The 23,918-nt window shown below is 38.6% G+C and overlaps 1 protein-coding gene across 11 annotated transcripts in view; it reads right to left on the reverse strand.

Annotated features, from left to right (window-relative positions):
- The window catches only part of KLHL13 (kelch like family member 13), a 206,198-nt gene that overhangs the window by 15,270 nt on the left and 167,010 nt on the right, over positions 1 to 23,918 (reverse strand). For all 11 annotated transcript variants that reach the window (XM_045996368.1, XM_045996365.1, XM_045996358.1 and 8 more), the window contains 2 exons: positions 9,979 to 10,111; positions 9,236 to 9,432 (listed from right to left, as the gene is read on the reverse strand). In XM_045996368.1, the coding sequence (XP_045852324.1) occupies positions 9,236 to 9,432; positions 9,979 to 10,111 (330 nt within the window). The remainder of the gene's footprint in view (positions 1 to 9,235; positions 9,433 to 9,978; positions 10,112 to 23,918) is intronic.

Genomic DNA, 23,918 nt, shown 5'->3' on the forward strand with positions numbered 1-23,918 from the left:
GCTCTCTGCTGAGCAGAGAGCCCGATGTGGGACTCGATCCCAGGACCCTGAGATCATGACCTGAGCCGAAGGCAGCGGCTTAACCCACTGAGCCACCCAGGTGCCCCACTCAGTCATGATTCTTGAAAGGTATATTGCAAGCAGAACAGCAAACAGAAAACCTCTTATACGGGATCTCTAGATCTCTCTTTCATGTAAACAGTCATGGTTCATTACTGTAATGCATTTTGATTCCTTCAAAAGTCATTGTTTCTAGTGAAGGGAATTTAATAAGGCAATTATTCCTAGGGTGAAGTTATTTTCACATTATTTATGTGGCAATACAAGGAAAGGATTCACTTCTGTGAGGATTGAAACAGGTGTATCTCCACCAAACTTAACTCATGGCACAGTTAATTTCTGGCGTCTATGATGATGGCTTGCGGCAGTTTCCTTGGCCATTCTCCTACTCCCAGCATACCCTAGCTCTGCCTGGAGTCAAAATGAGCCTAGTAAAGTCTCCCCTGCACAGAGGACAAGGCAGCAAAAATGGAAAATAGGAAAAGAAGACAAGTGATGGAGAGGCCCATCTTTAGCAAGATGGGCCTTTCTTTCTGATGCTTTCACAACTGGTCAAAAGTGAAAACAGGAAAATCATATCAGCAAATATTATGCGAGGCACAACTCACGGAAACAAGGCTACCATACAAGTACCTGTGTGTATACAAACACATGAGCAGGTCACAGGCAATGGACTCAACTCTTTTCTCTTAATTTTCTCAGTGTGTGTGTTCACATATGTCAGGAAAACTTCATGGACGCAACTGAATCGTTAACCGGTTGGCCGGTGATTAAGAGAAAACTGGCTACTCCTTGTATTATCCTTTTATTTAAAAGCTGAAATGAGACTAAAATAATTACTCCTCTGCATAAAATATCAGCCCAGGTAAGACATATCATCACTGAACGCTCTAAGGTCATGACACACACAAGGCTATTTTCATAGATTGATTACTCAGGAAGAATTTGAAAAATTTTAAGCATCTGATCTGCTTTATGGGAACGGCCCAAAAATTTTAATTGCTTTGTATCCTTAACAGCTATATATTAAAAAGCTAGCTAAAACAGAACTGCAACACAAAAGAAGTAGGAAAAATAAATGAAATTAGGAGCCTTTTGAAATACAGTTTCACTCCGTTCAGTACCTTGCATTTCCAATGCAGTTTAATAAAAAAATACATTTCAATCCAATTTTAATTACAAACTCCCCTCCTCCTTCATTTTCTCCTCATTGTTATTTTTTTTTAAAGATTTTATTTATTTATTTGACAGATAGATCACAAGTAGGGAGAGAGGCAGGCATAGAGAGAGAGGAGGAAGCAGGCTCCCTGCCAAGCAGAGAGCCCGATGCGGGGCTCGATCCCAGGACCCCGGGACCATGACCTGAGCCGAAGCAGAGGCTTTAACCCACTGAGCCACCCAGGCGCCCCATTTCAATCCAATTTTAGGCGTGGCATGTTGGCGTTTCATAAAAGTTTGCATCGTGTAAATGAGGTTACAGTCCATTCCCAGGTGCCCAAATCACCTTGGGTGGCAGGAATTAGTGTCTGGTGTAATGACTCCACTTTCTGAAGCACGAAAGACAGAGCCTTTCCCCAGAGCAAGGGTAATTTGCACTTTGGAACCCACTGACTAGTATGGATAAGCAAAAGCTGATGAGAACACAAAAATAATTATTCCCAGGTATGCAGATTCTCACCATTAGGGATATGATTGCCAATAAAAACCACAAAAAATGGGAACTTCAAATAGGCAAAACGATACTGTCAGTTGCTGGTCACCAAATGTAAGTCTCAATTTGTAGCATATAAAATGAACAGAGAGAAAAAACTAAAAACCAAACTATATAATTTAGAAATGTGATTAAGGTATTTAGTTCCTTCGCCTTTTCCCCCTTCAACTTCATCCAATAAGGAAACAATTAATAAAATAACAGTATTTTAAAAACCTACCTTTGATTTAAGGGCATTTGGAAAATATCCTCTATATATCAGTATCCTCAGAGACAGATAAACAAAACTGCAAAAGATCTTGACAGACCTCCTAGTATATCCAGATAGCTACCTACTCTTTTCTTAAAAACCACCAGAGAAAGGTATTTCATAACCTCCCAAATTATCATCTTCTTGATGGAAGGACTAGCATTTTCTATACCCCATGTACAACAGCTATCACATTGTGGGTATATAACGAAGGTTAAACACTCTAATTATCAGCAATATAAAAATTAAGATGTGAAGAGAGATACAACTAAAAATAGAACACATTCTGAATTAGTATAAAATATTACTAGACCCTTAATTTTTAAAAATGAAACCCAGATAAAAACTATGTAATAGCAAATTAGTTGTTTATGAAGTTCGTGTCATCAAAGCTAAAACAATTAATCATAGATTATAGGGATTATAGAAGCAAAGTCTAGAATAACAGTTAACAATATAAGCAGATCTGGGGCTCCTGGGTGGCTCAGTGGGTTAGGCTGCTGCCTTCGGCTCAGGTCATGATCTCGGGGTCCTGGGATCGAGTCCCGCATCGGGCTCTCTGCTCAGCAGGGGCCTGCTTCCCTCTCTCTCTCTCTGCCTGCCTCTCTATCTACTTGTGATCTCTCTCTGTCAAATAAATAAATAAAATCTTTAAAAAATATATAAGCAGATCAAAATGATGGTATAATGGTAAATGATTTTGGAAAAATATGCAATTATTCAATTATGGCTCATTTTCATCCACCTCTCAGTCATGATTCTTGAAAGTGCTTCAGTTAACACATACCCAAATATTTAGCCTAGATATTATTCAATAATGGATATGTGCAGTAATGTAACATTTAATGAAATTCATGTATATATTAGAATACATTATATTTTGAAATATAAAATATCAAGTTTAAAGCTTATTATAAAAAAGCTCATAAGTGGAAAGAACTCTAATTTCATCTGAATATATAACCTGGCCAAGATTCCAAAGAAGAGGGATTACAGACATGAATTCAAATATACATTCATGTTTTAAAGGATAGGGAAGCAAAAAAGGACAAAATTTTTCAACCACTTATGAGAACCAATAAAATTGTTTTTAAAATAATCAAGTACAGGGCGCCTGGGTGGCTCAGTGGATTAAGCCGCTGCCTTCGGCTCAGGTCATGATCTCAGGGTCCTGGGATCGAGCCCCACGTCGGGCTCTCTGCTCTGTAGGGAGCCTGCTTCCTCCTCTCTCTCTGCCTGCCTCTCTGCCTACTTGTGCTCTCTCTCTGTCAAATAAATAAAATAAAATCTAAAAAAAAAATAAAATAAAATAATCAAGTACCATCTAAGTTTCCTCGATATAAAATATTATAAATTATTCTATTATAATCAAACAACCTTCCTACGTCACCCTAAAGGCAGTTCCAGGCATCATAATTTTCAAAGTGGGGTTCTCATTAACACAGTGTTACTCACTGCTGCTATATTAAATTTTCAAATCACACTCAATGCACCCAAATATTTCATTACCATCACATGATATTTTAATGACAGGTTTCATCAGCAATCTGCGATGTTATTTTGTTGAAGATCACTGTGTTCTACAAATAAGCTTCCACTTAGGAGAAAAGCAAAACAAAAACAAGTATCTGCTTCTATACCTTCAAGGAAAATGCAAAGACTAAGAAATTAGTTAGCAAGAAATTAGTTAGCAAATTTGGGGGGACTCCTCAGATAGTCAATGCATCAAATACTCCTTGGTGGCATCTAGTTTATTAAGATGGGAGCCTGACATCAAGAACAACCAATGCAGAGAGAGACAAAGCGTGTCCATAGACTGGAAAGCAATCAAATAAGCTACTTTGGGGAAGGGGGAGCAGATGATGGAAGAGGCATCTTGTCCCGGGCCTCCTTCCACGGGTAGGAGCATCACAGGACACAGAGAAGGGACCTTCTGGTAAGAAGAACAAAAAGACGATTAAAAATCAGAAACTTCCTGTCTCAGGCTCTGTGTCTCTTCACATTCTAAATGCCATCTGAGGGGAATACTGATGGGGTGTCTCCAGCTTGGGGGGTCCAACTGTCTTACCGCTTTGCACTTCGAATGCACATCCCTTCTTGGATATACTATTACATATTATAATGGTCATGGGAGAATGGATTGGTTTGAGCCCAGGTTGGGCCTCTGCCTCCCCTACAGAGTCCCACATGGCAGATGGGCAAGGATGCAGTGATTCAAGTTACAGGGAGGAATAATATTTAGAATATTTAACAACCGGCACAGTCTGGTACCAGCTAGATGCTCAACCATAGACAACCAGTATCTGGGTGTGACTGGCTGAACATCTGCCTTGACAATGAACTCAAGAATGGTTTGGTTGGGGGAGGGGAGGAACAGTTTTGATTCATTGTAAAATTATCTACAGCAGTTTTCCTCTGATTTGCATTAAACCTCCCCAAAGGCCAAAAAAAAAAAAAGACCTGAAAAGACATGTTTGTTAATTTTTATGGGAAAAAATTTTATGGGAAAAATGGGAATTTTTATGGGAAAATCCAATTTAGAGCTAATAAGAAATATGAAATATAATTACTATATAGGAAATTCTGACATCAAGAACATTCCCAAAGCTTGCTGTTGATACCATCACTGAACAGTAAAAGAAACTGTCTTTTCCAATAATGTCTTCTGATTGCCTTCGTTTTTCCCTTGAGAGAACTCCTTTTTTCTCTGCCTTTTGCCTGTCCTACATATGCATCTCCTTTCTTTTCTTTTTATTTTAAGATTTTATTTATTTATTTGACAGAGAGAGATACAAGTAGGCAGAGAGGCAGGCAGAGAGAGTGAGAGGGAAGCAGGCTCCCTGCCGAGCAGAGAGCCCGATGCGGGACTCGATCCCAGGACCCCGAGATCATGACCTGAGCCGAAGGCAGCGGCTTAAACCACTGAGCCACCCAGGCGCCCCTCTTTTCTTTTTATTTTAAACATTTATTTATTTTATTTGAGAGAGAGAGAATGGGTGGGGAGGGGCAGAGGGAGAGGGAGAGAGAAACTCTCCAGCAGACTCCCTGCTGAGCATGGGACACGGTGTGGGGCTTGATCTGGTGACCTGAGCTGAAACCAAGAGTGGAACTCTTAACTGACTGAGCCACCCAGCCACCCCTCACCTCTTTTGTTTTCCACTGTCACTCATTCCTTATTACCCTCGGTTGCCTCAATAAATTTTCTCTACATTTCATTGTGACTTCCCACCCCACTCAGTGATAATAAATGTACAAGGGGAAGCAATGTTATACACGCATCAAGGAAAAAACACCACACAACTTTAAAAAGAAATGAGTTTAAAGAAAGTCTAAAACACAATGGCATCTTCATTCTCTGAATAAATATGCTTTTCTATAAAAAGAAAATGGTTTCTTGCTCACCTTCATTCTGGTTTGTTTATTCTGGATAATTGTATATTTAAATTATAATATTTCAGCTCAATGACAAATGTCCTCCTTAAGTAACCTCATATTAAAAATTGGGGTTTGTGGACTAGCCTGTAATCCTCTGTAACAGTAATTCCGTGGGGCAAATGCTAGATGTTACATGTTCCAAATAGCAGACAAACAATAAACAAAAAATGTAACCACAACCTGTTTGTAAAGCAGGGAATGGCTACACAGTATTTAGCATGCTGTAGTTATACAATGTCATAAAGACAAAAACAAATGCAATTCTTAGGCCTGTAACTAAATGAAGGTCATTTTCCATCATCTCCATGAGATAGGAGAGCAAATGTTTTTCGTTGAACAGATAATTTTACCTACTCTAACGTACATCCTTTGCTGGTATCCCTTTGTATCCATTTCATAGTCCTCTCTTCTACAACTGGCAAGAAAGAAACATAGCAAGAACAAAAGCGCCAGATTCCATAAACTATAATACTAATTAACACCTTAAGAGAAAAGCATTACTGCAAAAGATGGTGAAGTTGGGAGGGGAGGGCTTCTTGTTCTATGGAGCCTGATGCTCTGTTCTAGAACACTGGTGCTTCTACCTCACCAAAGGTGAGCGTGGCTTTATTACCTTATTTTTTTTTAAGATTTTATTTATTTATTTGACAGAGAGAGAGATCACAAGTAGGCAGAGAGAGAGGAGGAAGCAGGCTCCCTGCGGAGCAGAGAGCCCAATGCGGGGCTCGATCCCAGGACCCTGAGATCATGACCTGAGCCGAAGGCAGCGGCTTAATCCACTGAGCCACCCAGGCGCCCCGGCTTTATTACCTTATTTAAAGTTATCATTCAAGGGGCGCCTGGGTGACTCAGTGGGTTAAGCATCCAACTCTTGATTTCAGCTCAGGTCATGATCTCAGGGTCATGGGATCGAGCCCTGAGTGGGGCTCTGCACTCAGGTTCTCTCCCTCCCTCTGCTCTTCCCCCACCATTTGCACTCTCTCCCTCTCTCACATAAATAAATCTTGAAAGTTGTCATTCAAAACCACCATAAAAATGCTTTGGGAGTGATTTGGGAGTCACATTTTCACCTACATAAATGATTAAGAATGGGATAGACCAAAATTATATTGGAAGCTAATTTTTCTTTCTAAACACTCAAACCCAAGTAGTGTTTGGCTTATGTGAAGTATAATCATACCACGTCATTAAAAATATAAACCGACTCACTCAAAACCTTTGGTTTAAGCACAGAATCCTTAAAATATGAGATCATTTGATTTAAAACCTATCCATAATCTTAGCTTGTGGGAAAACTCAAAACAAATCAACCTTTGAAAAATACATTATCTGGAAACTTCCAGTTCTTATAAGTAGAAGAGACACCCAAGGGCGACTCTTCCGCCTGATCCACTTGATTGCTGAGAAGGAAACAGGAAATAAACAGGGTAAGGCTGAACATTTAACTAAGAAATGGAACGCATGCAAGAAGGATGAAGGAAAAGTTGGATTTTACATAATCCTTATGCTAATAATCCACCAACTGTTCTAAAAAATAGAACAGTAGAGTAGATTCTGAGATGGAATTATTTCCACAGTAAAATCACACAGACATATCCTCTGCAAGCAGGATGAAAGACAGGTTAAGTAGAATGGTGCTAAGAAAAGAGGTGTTTCCTCAGAGCTTGTAGAAAGTTCTAAAACCAAGAGAGGGAGGAGTAAACTATACCACAGGTAAAGCTTTGTCAGAGATAAGCCTCTTCTCCATTAGAAGTGGGTTTTAGGATGTCTGCAGAGGACACTAGAAATGAAGAATATAATCTTTAAGACAATATTAAGTGTTCACAAAAATGAAGAATTTTCCAAACAGGTAAAACACAGTTATAATAAATGCTTCAAAGAGGTAAAAGAACCGACATTCTGATTATAAAACATTTGTCACTATTGCAAAATTACTAGGATATCTTCTTTAAATAAACTTGTTTAAGAGTTTTCTAGAACAAAATTGTTTTCTAATGCTGTTACTTTGACATTTGTATGCGTTTATGACTTTTCATAAATCATGATTTAGGGGCGCCTGGGTGGCTCAGTCAGTTAAGCTGCTGCCTTTGGCTCAGGTCATGATCCCAGGGTCCTGGGATCGAGTCCCGCATTGGGCTCCCTGCTCAACAGAGAGCCTGCTTCTCCCTCTCTCTCTGCCTACTTGCGCTCTTTAACTCTCTATCAAATAAATAAATAAATATTTTAAAAATCATGCTTTATTCAATTTGGTCCTTTTCTTTCAGGTAACGGAACAGATCACAACCAGTATCTCAAGTTATAAGTACTGAACTCTGGTATTAGAGACGAAGTCGACAATACATGTCTATTATTAATGATTAGTTCCAAAGAAATTACCACACTGTACCAAGTTTGGCTCGGGACGACCACGTGTTGCTGAGATCAGTGTGAAGGACTGTTAAGAGTCTATAAATATAAGCCATCAGGTTATTACTAAGTTCATTATTGGCCTTGATACATTTTAAAAAATATATGTAATTCAGTTCGGTTTTTTCCTTGAGATGAAGCTGGCAGACAATATCAGTGGCACAAAACTAGAGGAGAGATGCGTATAGGTCCTAAGGGGAAGGATCTTGTGTGCTTAAGTTAAAAGGAAATTCAGTGTTCAGATTCCGTAAGGATGACAAACAGTATCACGGGAAATAAGCAAACTTCATGTGGTTACTTATACAGTAGTAAACAGGGCAACACAGAGCAATGTTATAACACCAGACTGCCTTAAAAGTGTGGAAAATAGCAGTTAATTTAAAAGTTTATAAATAATAGTGAGACAGTAGTCTGAGTCCTTTAAAATGGAAACAGGAACGAAACACATTTTCAATAGCCCAGCTAAATTAGCTGTAGGCTGACTCTGTAAGATAAGGAGTAGCTTATTAATAAAATCACCAAGGACATGTTCTCTTGAAACTTAGGGTTTGAAAAGCTCAACAGCAATTATTTACCAATATAAAAACTGGTATGAATTTAAATCAATTATAGAAAAATGTATTACCCACTAATTTAACAAATTAGAAAATATATCAAAATTGACCACTGCCATCATTTCCAGTCACAAAAGGCAGCTCTATAAGCTCTAGAAATCTCCTTGGCAATATTTCTTTGCAGCCAAAGCATTTCATTTCCCGGAAGTCAATAATTTAAGTATCTCCAATAGGGCGGTGCCTTCAGGAACCACGTAACTGCTACAGAGTTCGCTGATTGGTAGTTGTGCCCCCTCCTATCTCTTTGAAAGAGGCAAAAATGATTTAGTGGATGATGTGTTTCTATGGAATTAACATTTGTATCTTATAGGCTGTCACACAGGTGTTACTTCTTTTCAAGACCTAGCTCCCATATTGAAGGAAGAAAAAAAAATTACTGAGCCTAGTTTAAAAGACTTCGAGAAGTTCAGATTATGCTTTCATGGGATCCCACCTAAGAAAGCTTGCCCACCTAAAATCATGAAGGCAAACAAAACCAGATTAAAACATATAATGTCAGTAAACGGGTTAACGTGTATATTGTTATCAAACACTATTACTGTCTGATGTCATGGGATTACATGGAAGGCTTTTAGGAAATGATTCTGTTTTGTAAAAAAGACACCTGTACTGTTTCGCTCTCAATTTCATTCCAAAACACACACTCCCTGAGTCTTCTCTCTAAGGGCCAAAGTTTCAATTCACCAATTCACCAGGTTTTCCACAGGCTACCCCAGACTGTATCACAGGAAAAGATTTGAAGATTTGAAGACGGCTTACCCCAGATATGAGAAATACTTTGCAGAAGTCCAAAACCGGCAGAATCTGAAGAAAACTGGCAGCTTCCAGGGTGTCCTGAAGGTTGTCCATGTTAAGAGAAAGCTTTGCAGTATAAATGAAATCAATAATTTTCCTTAAGCCGACTTTGCTCACACCGTGAAGCTTAATGCACATTAAATCTTGTTCTTTCATTCCACCTTAAATAAAAAGACATTCAATGAAAGGAGGTGGGTAATTTAATTAAGGTCAAACTCACTTCTGCTGCTAATTAGATGCAATAAAATCAAGGAAGAGTTTTATTCTATGTAAGCATTCATGTCAGAGGCAGACTTCTACATATTTTACAGTTAAAAGAAAGTACTTAAGAAGGAATAGCTCTATACTAATGGAAGTCGTATATAACGCGAGAGCTTCCAAAACGTTCTCCTGTCACTTCCTATCTTTTGATGGGTTCAAGATTGTCTTAGACCCAGAGCCTCCGGTAGAGCATCCAGATGTGTAGCTGCAAAAAAGAAGTTGTGAAACAAAAGTGGACGGAAGTATGAAAAAGGCACCTCTGGTTCCCAAGTTTTAAAAACCGCCACCTACAACTACACATACTGGGTGTGTATTCCTTTGGAAACAATCTCTTCTTGGAAAGACAAGATCTAAAGAACTGAATTTCACTTTAGAAACACAAATATGGAAATCTGCCTTTTTCAGATTGTTTTAAGGGGGGTACAGAATTTAACAAGCCACCCTACCTGTGAACATTGCCTTGAAGTAATCACTAGCAGAGGCCATCATGACTCTGTGCACAGGGAAGGCGTCATCTGTGTCACCAGGCATCAGGGTCACATCGCAAAGCAATCCTTCAAGTCGAAGCTGGTCGAAGCCCTACACCAAGAGCATGAGTTGAGCCACAAATCAGAGTGAAATGCATATGCCAATTTCTGCCCACTAAAATTCTGTGTACACATTTGATGGGTGTTTTCAAACATAAAACCAATAGAATAATTAATTACTCAGAAGAAAACCAAACAACTTACTTGATGTGTGACGAACGTCGATTTAATTCAAAGTAGGAAAAGGTAAAATTAAGACTACTTTAGATTAAGAGCACATATTATGCAAATACCGGCTTTATCTTATTTTGAAAAGAAATTACCACATACGCTTTCATTTTCCTGCGTGCAGGATTAGGGTGGCAGATAACACGCTTTCTGTAATAATGTATTTATAGTTCTTCTATTGTACATTCTGGACACACCCTGTTCTTTTTAGCTTTTGTGGGGTTTTTTGCTTTTTAAGGATTTATTTTTTATTTGAGAGAGTGAGGGAGCATGGGGATGGGGGCGGGGTGGAGGGGCAGAGGGAGAGGGAGAGAGAGAATCTTAAGCAGGCTCCTTGCCCAGCACAGAGCCCACGTGGGGCTCCGTCTCATTGCCCTAAGATCAAGACCTGAGCCGAAACCAAGAGTAGGACACTTAATGGACCGAGCCACCCAGACACCCCCAGTTTTTGTTCTTTCTGAGAAAGAAGGTATAGAGAGTCTGTGTTAATTGCAAGACAGGAGTTCCTTTCCACTAACTAGATTGTTCCATCTCTTTGAGAATTAGGGATTGTTTTAGATATCCTTGTATGCGGCAGATTGCTGCTGTTTGGTCAATTATCTTTCAGGTATCAAGTTTGGACTTTAATTACCTTTGAAAAAGAGCTCAGGTAATGCTAACATGGGACATAATTGTTCCCAAATGCCTGAATTTCAGTGGAGAACTAATAGGTTGTCACGCACAATTCGGGGCCCTTGCGAGAAGAGGCCGTATTGGTTAGCTCTTCCGCTTACTCCCATGATGATCCCAACCTATGACAAACAGACAGGTGTTCCTTTGGTCTCTTCTTGGAAGAATGGAACAATATAAGATGATAAGATGCTGGTAAAATGCACAAAAGGGAGACAACACGTAATTTAATACTGAGGCTCAAAAATGAAGATTTTAGCAAGATTTACTCTATAGTTCCAAATGGTAATAAATTATTATTAAAAGTCAGGAAGGTCCTCATACAAGTTACTTTCTAATATATATTGTAATGTAATAATGTAACATAACAAGAACTAACAGCAAGGAGTACTCCATCCCCTTCGCATTTTAATGACCCCCAATAAAACTTTTCTTTAAAGTTGTGTTTCACAGATTTAAGAAGCAAAAGGCATGACATACTGAAGAATGCAGTTTGCGAAATATTGATCCTCCACATATGTAAAATATAAATCTCAGCCTAAACATCTTCTCATCATAATTTTTAAATCGCTTTTTAAAGAAAATGCTTGAATCTACAGAACTGGAACTTCAAAGAGATAATGTGATCCAGCCACTTTCTCTCTGGAGAGAGATATAAATATTTTTATTCCAAAAATATTTATACATTATACATATACTTTAGAACAGGATTATGTATCATATTTTTCTTTCTCCAACAGTGACTGACATATGTTTTTGTTCACAAATATCAAATCTTTCACAAATGCCTCTTTTCTTCTATAAACACAAACATTCTATACCCCGCCCTTGATGGTTTCCATTTTTCCATTGCTAAATGATCTCCAGCCTCTGTTATTTCGAGAAGTGAAGGTAAAAAGCGATGTCCATTGTAGGGGAATAGTCTCATGCAGAAGGTAAAAAGTAGCTCTTTGAAAATTTACATGTGGATTCTACCGTGCAGTAAGTTTAAGGGGGATTGCCTTTCAAAGGCAGACGAGCACTGGGAAGTACTGAAAGTGACCATGGGTGGGGCCAGGACTGTCAAGAAATTGACTGAGATGGAGGGAACCATCAGATGGAAGAGTTGAGGGACTAGCATGTTTGCATTCCCTGCTGCCTGGTATACAGTTGGCACTTAATGTATGTTCGATTTATGTCCAGTTACTGCAGGAACAAACAACCCTGATTTTACCAAGAAGCCGCCACCACTTGGTATTTTAAAACCATGGGGTCATGTTGAGCAGAGTTTTAATTTTGGGCCAAGCTGATGAGAAACCAGGCATTTTATTTGGGAAACTTCTCCCAATAATAAAAGCCAATTGTGCCCACGGTGCTTCTTTGTATTAAACTGTAATGGCTAAGAAGAGAGAAGAGGAATTGAACCAGGGTTGGCGGGAAAGGGTTGACTCACAAGGGCTTGGCCTTTTTCTCCCTCACACAAATTGCAGGTTTAAAAAAAATGAAATATATGCTTATTATAAAAATAGAAGATATAAATTGAAAACTAAAACACCATTTCTACATATAGGAAGTAATTATTGTTAACAGTTTAATATATATATGTCCAGACCCTCCCTTCCTTCCTTCCTCACTTTCTTTCTTTCTTTCAAGAATTTATTTCTTTGACTAAGAGAGAGAGAGAGAGAGAGAGAGCATGAGCCAGGAGCGGGGGGCCGGGGAGAAGGAGAAGCAGGGTACCCACTGAGCAAGGACCCTGATATGGGACTCGATCCCAGGACTCTGGGATCATAACCTGAGCTGAAGGCAGGTGCTCAACATACTGAACCACCCAGGCGCCTCTCCAGGCCTTTTTATACATATGCATAATGTACCGTTTGCTTGTATGTATAATGGGATTTTAAAAAGCAGAATACTCTACATATTATTGTGCCTTTTAAAAATTCACTTGAGCACATAAAATGGACAGTATTCTATACACACAGATCTACTTCATTCTTTTTAGGGGATTCCGTCATGGCGGCACCATTCATTATTCATCTGTTCCCCTCTGGACACTTGGGCCGACTCTCAGCTTTTGCCATTACAAGCAATGTTGCAACAGACCTCCTTGTATATATTCTGACCTGTGTAAGTAGATCTGTGGGAGGTATTCATAAAAGTGGAATTGCTGGTTTGAAGACGACGTATTTTTAACATTTTAATAGCTACTGGCAAGTTAAAGCATATGGTTTATCTTGGGAAACTGATTATACCTTGGGTACTGGCAAAAAAGATGCCAAAATACCAATGAAGTGAGACTAGGTACTGTATGCCACCTTGCTTCATTTTTAGTCATGAAAAAAATTCCTGAATCTTCTCTAAGGTATATACAGATAATTATCCGTGAAAGGCAATCATGACTTACTCTGTCAAAAGCAGTGATTGTATCCAATCCGTTATTTTCTTCCACTGAAAACAACAAAAGCCCAAGCGACAAACAAACAAAACCCTCAGTTCATTTGCTAGCCCTTCTGTCTTTAAACCATTCCTACAAGTACTTCATACTTGGGAACTGAATAATGTTACTAGGCTCCATTCCTACTCCTTATTATTCCTCCTTTTCCCTTTCGAACAAAGGAATAGCTGATACTTCTTGTATCATTATCTGTGTCCTTTCTCATTTTGTCTACATTCTATTAAAATATTACTTTTTGAGGTATATACTCAATCCTCAAAATCTGGATGCCTCAGCTAAGACACAAGCTGCACAAAATGAATCTGATCATTTTGCTTCCCTTTGCACCATCTAAAAAAAAATCCTCTGCCCTTCCTCAGTATGATCTGGGATCCCCAAAGAAAGGAAGCTGAAGCTCCAAGACCACTTTCACCACATTCTGAGTCTCTTTAATTCTAAGCTTAATCTATCTAGCTTTGCCAAAATGTCTGCTTCTATGAGGTTCTGCATTTATTTTCACCGCATATGAAGCAGTTTCCCTTTCTGTAGATTTCACAACCTTTATTTTCAAATGCATAAATGAACAATCTCAACATCCAATTCCATATTTGCCAATTTTATTCCTGATTATTGCTATCTTTATCTAAATAAGATCTGTCAATTCAGATTGTTTTCATACAGATTCTAAATATCTTGTTTGCATGCTGTTATCTGTATATCCCCACTCTGTCTCAAGAGAAAAAAAAAAAACAAACCAAAGTTCCTTCTACCATATATTCTGTTGTATAGAAGACAGTCATTTCTCTAAACAACTTTTATACTCTAATTTTGTGAAGAAGGCACATATTCAAAGAAAAGGGGAGGTTATTCTCCTCCACAATTGTCACCTGCCTTCTATATATCTACCTTTGGCTTTCACTCCCATAAATCTCTGGCCCTATTGAACTCTAGAAAGACCCTCAAAGATATCCTGATGGGCGGCTGGCTGGCTCAGTTGGTGGAGTGGGGACGTGAGTTGGAGCCCCACATTGGCTGTAGAGATTACTTAAATAAAAAAACTTACAAAAAAAAAAAGATAGCCTGCACACTTAAAATGTGCCCTTTTATTATAAAATCATTTTCCTCCACCAGATTTGTATTCATTCCTCTTGTCAAAATTCTATAAAGTCTGTTGTCTCTCTTTGTGTTTGAGTTCACCAAACACAGATACAGCTCTGCTTTACCAAAATGGCACCAAGTTTCCAGTGAGTCTTTTAGGGTATCTGTAAAATGGTTCCTGTCACTTTAACTGAACTTCTTTCTGCCCCAAGCCATATTTTAGTTCTTTATTTTTCTATTTCTTCTGGGCCTTGGGTTCCACTGACAGAGATTATTATCTGTTCTTGGTTTCTTTACTCTAACATTTCTCTTTCCCTCTCCTATAAAACTCCCCACAACTATTTTTTTCTTCTTCTTCACATACTTTTGTGGGGGGGGGAACGTGAGTATTAAAAAAAAGGGTTTTTCTGTTCCCTGTATTAAACTTACCCAATGTATCAAAACTTCAAATCCTATTAAGTAGAGGGAGGTACGTATGTAATACCCTGAAAGACTGAGCCATTTTAAATGAGTTTGATAAATTTTTAAATGGTCACATTAAAACACAAGGGGATATGCATTGACATTACACAACTATAGTATAGAAACCATATGAGCTACAAATAATTACTACCAAAAGTTGGTTGGATGTCAATAGCTTTCACATTCAATATAATGTCATTTTGAAAAAAGCTAGATTGATAATTTGGGGTATTAAAAAGCAATCTGATAAGCAAATATTTCCATTAAATTCTGCACGAAGTAACTTACTAGCATTTTGTATCAGTTTTTATCAGTATAATATTGAAAAAGAAGTAGGATAAAAAGGAAGTGCATCCTGAAAAGAGCAATAAAGATTATTAATGGAAAATGTGTTTTACGAACAAAGATAAAGGAACTCAAGAAAAGGTTAAGGAATGGGCTTATTCCCATCTTTAAGCAAATGTAATAATGTATTTGATCAAAACAATACCATATCCATGTTTTTATGATATTGTTCTTCATTTAATTCAGAGGACAGAAAAGGAACAGATGCATGCTTAAGGCAAAAGAGCTATACAGACTGGATATAAAAGTTTTTATTAATCTGAACTAAACTCTGCTCTTATTATGTAACACTGTGTGGAGTAAAAAACTCCCAATGGCTTTCTATCAGTGTTGTATCACAACATAGAAATTTAAAGATTTTCTGCTTTGTGTTGCTTTTTTAAGATTTTTAAGTAATCTTGGGGCACCTGGGTGGCTCAGTGGGTTAAGCCTCTGCCTTCAGCTCAGGTCATGATCTCAGGGTCCTGGGATGAAGCCCCACGTTGGGCTCTCTGCTCAGCGGGAAGCCTGCTCCCCCCCTCTCTGCCTGCCTACCTCTCTGCCTACTTATGATCTCTGTCAAATAAATAAATTAAATTAAATTAAAAAAATTTTTAAGTAATCTCTATACCCAACCTGGGGCTCAAACCCATAGCCCTGAGATCAAGAGTTGCATGCTCTACCAACTGAGCCAGCCAGGCACCCCTGGAATTTAAAGATTGTTTTAATCTGGCCCTAGCTCAACTGATCAACCTTATTTTTCATGATCTCCTTAAGTACTCCGACCCACTTTATCAGGTTGTTGTCTAGATTGGCTCATTGGTAAAAACCAGGCTTACCTCTTTTCTAGTACCTTTATTTATGCCACTATTTTCACATAGAATATCCTCCTTCCTACAAAGCCTAGTTCAAATTTGACCTCCTTTGTAAAGCTACCTCTAACCAAATCTCTGAAATAATCAGGAACCTTTAGTTGGAGTCTTACAATTTAGCATTTAATTATATCCTATACATTTTTTGTTTTCAGCGAAGATGAAATAACAGGGACTGGATTTACCTTACCTCTTGAAACACCCTAAAACCAGACAAAATATATGGGGAAAAAAAATTTAAAACTGCATGAAGGAGAAAGATCTGTGAAAGATGAGAGGCAAGTTAGATGAGCCCCATGATTGTTCTGGACCTTCCAAGAACAGAGGTATGGGGAGTAGCAACCCAGGCGAGGCCCAGCATTCTCTCCTGATGAGTCCTGTGGGAGTCAAGGCAGCTAGGTTTGTAGGGTAGAACACAGGAGAAGAGATCTGCATAGAGTGGGGGCTATGGAGATCAAAAAATAAATAAAATAAAATAAAATGAAATACAATTTTAAAAGTCTCCCTCAAGTATTCAGGTGAGTACTGATAAGTGTACTTGTCTGGGGAAAGAACCACCCAGAAGGAGCCCAAGAAAACACTGCAAGGCTCACCAAGGGCTGAGCACAATTCATTCCAACCATCAAAATGGAAACCTTATCTTTCTAGGGCCTTAGAGTACTCGTAAGTATTTGCCTCAGTACTGGGAAAAAGTTTGCCCTAGAATAAATAAATGGTGTTTTGGTGCAACCCCACAAAGCTTAAAAGTTAATGAAAAATAGGTTAATAAAAACAAAAGAATTAAGGAAGGAAATCAGAATGCCAAGTATGACCAAACTGAGGGTGAGTGTTCCACTCTATCCCCTACTTTCCCCTCCAATATATCCCAAACTGGAGTTAAGGTACCAGGTCACCTGGAGGCCATCATCGGGGAGCAGAGAAAAGTCCCAAAACTCAGAGAGAGCAGAAAAAATCCACTTTACTTTGATTTCCCTCTGCTCTTTTCCAGGCAATTCCAAGACCCTGTTGGCGGCAACAGTGACAGTGGGGGTGGCAAAGGCCGAAAACTGAGGGAGAGGAAACTTCCTCTTTGGTCAGAGGACCTGTGGTCATTCCTCTGCAATAGATGCGTCTCTGCATTTGGATGAGGCTCTGGGTTCAAGGGTGGTCAGTGAATGGCAGAACAGGATGAATAAAACCCAGCTTTCAGGCCAGAGGACCACAGAGAGCACCCTAGAGAACGGGACAGTACTGGAGAGATGGTCAAGACGGAGGAGCATGGAAAAGAGCCCCTGCAAAGTTCCACACCATGGAGTACTTCTCAACAATAAAAAGAAACAAACAACTGATACACACAACAAAGTGAATGGATCTCAGAGATATTAGACGAAGTAAAAGAAGCCAGTCTGAAAAGCTTCTAGGGTGTTCGATGCCATTTATGTAATACTCTCAAAAGGACAAAACTGCTGTGACAGGAAACAGATCAGTTAGAGGCGGAGATGAGTGGGACTACCAAGGAGTAACAGAAGTACAATGTATTTGTTAAAACTCATACATGGAGGGGCGCCCGGGTGGCTCAGCTGGTGAAGCATCTGCCTTCGGCTCAGGTTGTGATCCCAGGTCCCGGGATCGAGCCTTGCCTTGGTCTCCCCACTCAGCTGGGAGCCTGCATCTCCCTCTGCCACCCCCCTCATGCTTTCTCAGCTGAATAAATAAAAATTTTAAAAATAAATAAATAAAACTTGTAAAAGTAAAACAAAAACCAAAAACCTAACAAACTCATAAAGGTACAGTCCAATAAAAAAATCCATTTTGCTGTATGTTATTTACAAAGTAAAGATGTAGAAAGATGGCAAAAGATTTGCCAATTTAACACTAATTAAAAGAAAGCTGGCATAGGGGTGCCTGGCTGGCTCAGCGGGTAGAGCATGCAATTCTTGATCTTAGGGTTGTGAGTTCAAGCCCCATGTTGGGCATAAAGCTTACTTACGGAAAAAAAAAAAGCTGACATAAGTATAATATCAGACAAAACAAATTTCAGAGCAAAGAACACTTATTACCACTCTGATGAAAGATCTCAGCTTCCTCCTTCAGAAACTAGAAATACAAGAGTAGATTAACCATGGGGCACCTGGGTGGCTCAGTCAGTTATGGGTTCGACTCTTGATTTCAGCCCAGGTATGATCTCAGGGTTGTGAGATCGAACCCCATGTCAGGTTCTGCACTGGGCACGGAGTCTGCTTGAGACTCTCTCTCTCTCTCTGCCCTTCCCTCCCCATGCCCACATGCATGCTCTCTCTAAAATAAATAAATAAATAAATAAATAAATAAATAAATATTTTTTTAAAAAAGAAGAGCAGATTAATCCCCCAAACCAGGAAGTGGAAATAATAAAGATTAGAGAGAAGATTGATGAACTATGACACAAAAAGAGAAAAAAAATGATAAAACCCCAAAACCTGGTTCTTTAAGAAGATCCATACATATGATAAAACTCTAGCCAGACAGATTAGGGAGATAAAGGGAAAAAATGTAAATTACCAATACCAGGACTAAGAGAGGTGATGGTACTAGAGATGGTATAGCTTTTAAAAGGATAATAAGTAAATATGAACAACTGTATGCCAATCAATTTGACAATCAGTTGCAATGGATAAATTCCTTGAAAGATACAAGCTGCTAAAGGTTATTATAGAAGAAATCTATAACTGAATAGCTATATGTCTACATATAAAATCAAATTTTCACTGGTGAATTCTATCAAACGTTTAAGGAAGAAATAACAGCAATGCTACCCAAATATATCCTGAAAATTAAGAGGCAGGAACACATCTTAACTCCCTGTATAAGGCCAGCATTATCCTAATACCAACACCAGACAAAAGTAAGAAAATTAAGAAAACTAAAACCAAAATTCCTCACAAGCATAGATGCAAAAATTCCTAAAATTTTGGCAAATAAAATTTAATAAAATATAAAAAGGATAATCCATCACCAACAAGTGGGGTTTATTCCTGCAGTGCATGATTTCCTTAGTGTTCAGAAATCACTTAATAAAACTTACGATAGTAATAAATTAAAAAGAAAAATGATGAGATCATCTCAATAGGTGCAAAAAAGTATTTGACAAAATCCAAAATCCACTTCTGATTAAAAACACGAAATCCAACCCTCAGCAAATAGGAACAGAAAGGAACTTCCTCAGACTGACAGCTAACATCATACTTAAAAGGCGAAAGAATAAATGTTCTCCTCCCTAACATCAGCAAAATAGCAAGAAGGTATACTCAACCACTTCCATTCAACATTTCTCGGGAGTCCCTATGCAATGCAATAAGGCAAGAAAGTGAAATAAAAAGCATCAGATTGGAAAGAATGAAATAAATATTTTTATTCACAGGCAAAATGATTGTCTATGTAGACAATCCTACAGACTTTACAAAAAGAGTAAGTTGGTTTATCGAGGTTGCAAGATACAAGATCAATAATCATAACAAACTGTATTACTCTGTCCCAGCAACAAATAATCAGAAATTGAAATTATGTATTATAGCATATCTAACTACCAGTTGGTATGTGTTAGTTTCTCTGTTACTTTAAAGATTTTATTTATTTATTTGACAGACAGAGATCACAAGTAGGCAGAGAGGCAGGCAGAGAGAGAGGAGGAAGCAGGCTCCCCGCCAGGCAGAGAGCCCGATGTGGGGCTCGATCCCAGGACCCCGGGATCATGACCTGAGCTGAAGGCAGAGGCTTTAACCCACTGAGCCACCCAGGCGCCCCTCTCTGTTACTTTAATACATGCTAAATAACAACAATAAAACCTCATTTAAGAGAGCAGGGTAATACTATACTAAAGTAGACTAAAAGGAAAGGTGGTAGGCTCTCTTCCAACTGGTATCTTAATGATACACAATCAATTGTGGGAGTAGTAGGATAATTTATTGTACTCTATCCTGAGTGCCAAAAAAGCTATTCCCAAGAAAAATAATATATCCATTTCTCTATATTCTAGCTGCCTTTAGGTAAATGAAATAAATAAAAAGCTTCATTCTGACGAAAACTTCAACAATCTAGATTATTGAGCTTTTCTTTATGTAATATAATTTATTCTAAACCTTTATGCCTTCTTTTTTAATTGAAGTATAGCCGACACAGATGTCATTAGATTCAGGTGTGCCATATAGTGATTTGACAAGTGTAGATGCTACTTTGTGCTCATCACCAGTGTTGCTACCCTCTGTCACTGTACGACACGACTACAGTACCATTGACTGTATTCCCTACCGTGTGCCTTCTATTCCTGTGACTTATTTATTTCTCAACTGAAAGCCTTTACCTCCCACCCACCTTTACCCATGGGGCTCATCCCCCAACCTTCTCCCCTCTGATAACCATCAGTTTGTTCTCTATTTATGCGTCTGTTTCTGCCTTTTGTTTGTTTAGGTGTTTTGTTTATGGGTTGGTTTTTTTTTACATTTTACATTTAAGTGAAATCATACAGTATTTGTCTTTCTGCATCACTTATTTCACTCAGCATAATATACTCTAGGTCCATCCATGTTGTCATGGATATGTTGTCATAAATAGTAAGAGCTCATCCTTTTTTATGGCTTAGTAATATTTCATCATATATATGATTCATATATTCATATTATGTTTCATTATGTATAATATACAATAACTTTTATTCTTAGCACAAATAGAATTATGCAGAAATATATATGTGCATATATACTATTACTATAATATGTAATACATATTAAGTATACACATATATTAATACATATGTATGTCTCCTACATCTTTGTCCACTTATCTATTATGCCTCCCTTTCTTATGTTGATACATTTTTTTTTTGAGTTCAGCACCTTTATTTATTTTTTTTTTAACTTTTTTTTTCCATTTTATTTATTTTTTCAGCGTAACAGTATTCATTCTTTTTGCACAACACCCAGTGCTCCATGCAAAACGTGCCCTCCCCATTACCCACCACCTGTTCCCCCAACCTCCCACCCCTGACCCTTCAAAACCCTCAGGTTGTTTTTCAGAGTCCATAGTCTCTTATGGTTCATTTTTATTTTCAAAATTTTTAAGTAAATTCTACCCTCAACGTGGGGTTCAAACTCACAACCCTGAGATCAAGGGTCACATGTTTTACTGACTGTGCGAGCCATGGGCCCCAACAATACCTATTTAAAGTTGTTTATTTGATGATCATGAAGTATTAAAACTGGGCATAGTTCATCAACATGACATGATAAGCAACCCAAATGTCTACCTTAGCATCAGCATTTCATAAAGTTAGCCCACTGGAAGACAAGACAAGCTATTTTGTATAGGCTCTTGGGATAATTCATTTGTTTAACATTGTATTATACCTATAATAATGTGAGACTATAAAATGATCTTTTATTGGCTTTACAACTAAAATTGGATAGAAAAAAATAGTAGATAGAAATGCAGGAAAATATAGGAAGAACAATCTAGTAGGCACCAGTCTTAACATGAGAAAATGCCAATTAGGAGTTCAGACACCCAGAGCAAGGAGGCATTTTGAAACTCTACAGGTCTGAGTAAGTATAGCCAACAATCAAGAAATAGTTTGTTTCTACGTAGGTAACATTCTACAATTAATACACACTGCTACCAGCTGAAAAGGGTACTACAGTTATGGCCTCCTTGTCCTAAAAGGGATGTGTCCCACTGGCAGTTAACATTTTTTGTTTTGTTTTTTCCAATTTTGATAGGGGAAGGGAAGTAGGGCAGACAGGCAGGAAGACTTTCTTCCTAATTCTATTATTTCTATTAAAAATAAAATCTTGGGGCGCCTGGGTGGCTCAGTTGGTTGGACGACTGCCTTCAGCTCAGGTCATGATCCTGGATTCCCCGGGATTGAGTCCTGCATCGGGCTCCCTGCTCAGCTGGCAGTCTGCTTCTTCCACTGACCTCTCTCCTTTCATGCTCTCTCTCTCTCTCAAATAAAATAAAAACCTTTAAAATAAAAAATAAATAAATAAAATCTTTATGCAGCACCTGGCTGGCTCAGTCGGAAGAGCATACAACTTTTTTTTTTTTTTTTCACTTTAGCAGACTTTTTATTACAAAGCTGTTAAGCATAGCGGGGCCTGGGTGGCTCAGTCAGTTGAGCGTCTGTCTTTGGCTCAGGTCATGATCGCAGGGTCTTGGGATTGAGCCCCGCATTGGGCTCCCTGCTCAGCAGAGAGTCTGCTTTTCCCTCTGCCTCTGTCTGCCACTCCCCCTCTCCCTCTGCTGTGTGCTCTCCACCCCCACCGCCCTGTCAAATAAATAAAATCTTTAAAAAAAAAAGCTGTTAAGCACAAAGTGATACATCTTTTCTCTCTCTTTAGTTTATATGAGTAAATGTTCATTTAGTAATGTTATCTCAACTAGTTTATTGCCGACATTTATTAATGAGTGTGTAACATTGTGCTAATTGGTAGGCTCAAGTTATAAGCTAATATTTTGAGGATAGCTCATCTGTGTGTCTTCTAGATCACTATTTATCTTGGGGTTGTGAACTCGAGCCTTGCACTGAGTGTAGAGATTACTTAAAAAAAATCCTTAAAAAAAAAAAAAAAGAATAGGGACACCTGGGTGGCTCAGTTGTTTAAGAATCTGACTCTTTGGGGTGCCTGGGTGGCTCAGTGGGTTAGGCCTCTGCCTTCAGCTCAGGTCATGGTCTCAGGGTCCTGGGATTGAGCCCCACATCGGACTGTCTGCTCAGCAGGGAGCCTGCTTCCCCCTCTCTCTCTGCCTGCTTCTCTGCCTACTTGTAATCTCTTTCTCTGTCAGATAAATAAATAAAATCTTAAAAAAAAAAGAAACTGAGAGGCGCCTGGGTGACTCAGTGGCTCGGGGCCTCTGCCTTCAGCTCAGGTCATAGTCCCAGAGTCCTGGGATCGAGCCCCGCATTGGGCTCTCTGCTCGGCGAGGAGCCTGCTTCATCCTCTCTCTGCCTGCTTCTGCCTGCTTGTGATTTCTGTCAAATAAATATGGAAAATCTTAAAAAAAAAAAGAATGAAAGAAACTGACTCTTCAATTATCATATGGTTTTACTTATTTGTGGAGCATAAGGAATGACATGGAAGACATGGGGAGATGGAGAGGAGAAGTGAGTTGGTGGAAATTGGAGGGGGAGATGAACCATGAGAGACTGTGGACTCTGAGAAACAAACTGAGGGTTTTGGAAGGGCGAGGGTGGGAGGTTGGGTGAGCCTGGTGGTCGGTATTATGGAGGGCACGTATTGCATGGAGCACTGGGTGTGGTGCATAAACAATGAATTCTGGAGCACTGAAAATAAATATAAATTTAAAAAAATAAATAAAAATTAAAAAAAAAAGAATCTGACTCTTGATTTTGGCTCAGGTCATGATCTTTGGGTAGTGAGACCATGCCCTGATTCAGGCTCCACAATTAGCATAGAGTCTGCTAACGATCTCTCTCTCTCTCCCCACCCCTCTCCCCTCTCTAAGTAAACAAAATCTTTAAAAAAAGAATAAAATCTTTACTCTATCATTCAGAACAAATTATCTATTCACTTTTGTTAATACATGTTTTTAAACTTACAATGAAAACTTAATATTTACAGATATTATATTTTAAAAGATAATACAGTTTAGAGCAAGATTAAAAGAAACAAATTACAAAAACAGATTATAAAAACAAATTTGCAGTCAGAAAACCTGTGTTCAAGTCTTAGCTGTTGTCAGTTACTGGCTATGTGATCCGGGTAAGCTTCCCAACCTCCCTGAGCTTCAGTTTCCTAATCTATAAAATGGAGAGAATA

The sequence above is a fragment of the Meles meles genome, chromosome X (assembly GCF_922984935.1).
Source record: "Meles meles chromosome X, mMelMel3.1 paternal haplotype, whole genome shotgun sequence".
NCBI classification, from domain to species: domain Eukaryota; kingdom Metazoa; phylum Chordata; class Mammalia; order Carnivora; family Mustelidae; genus Meles; species Meles meles.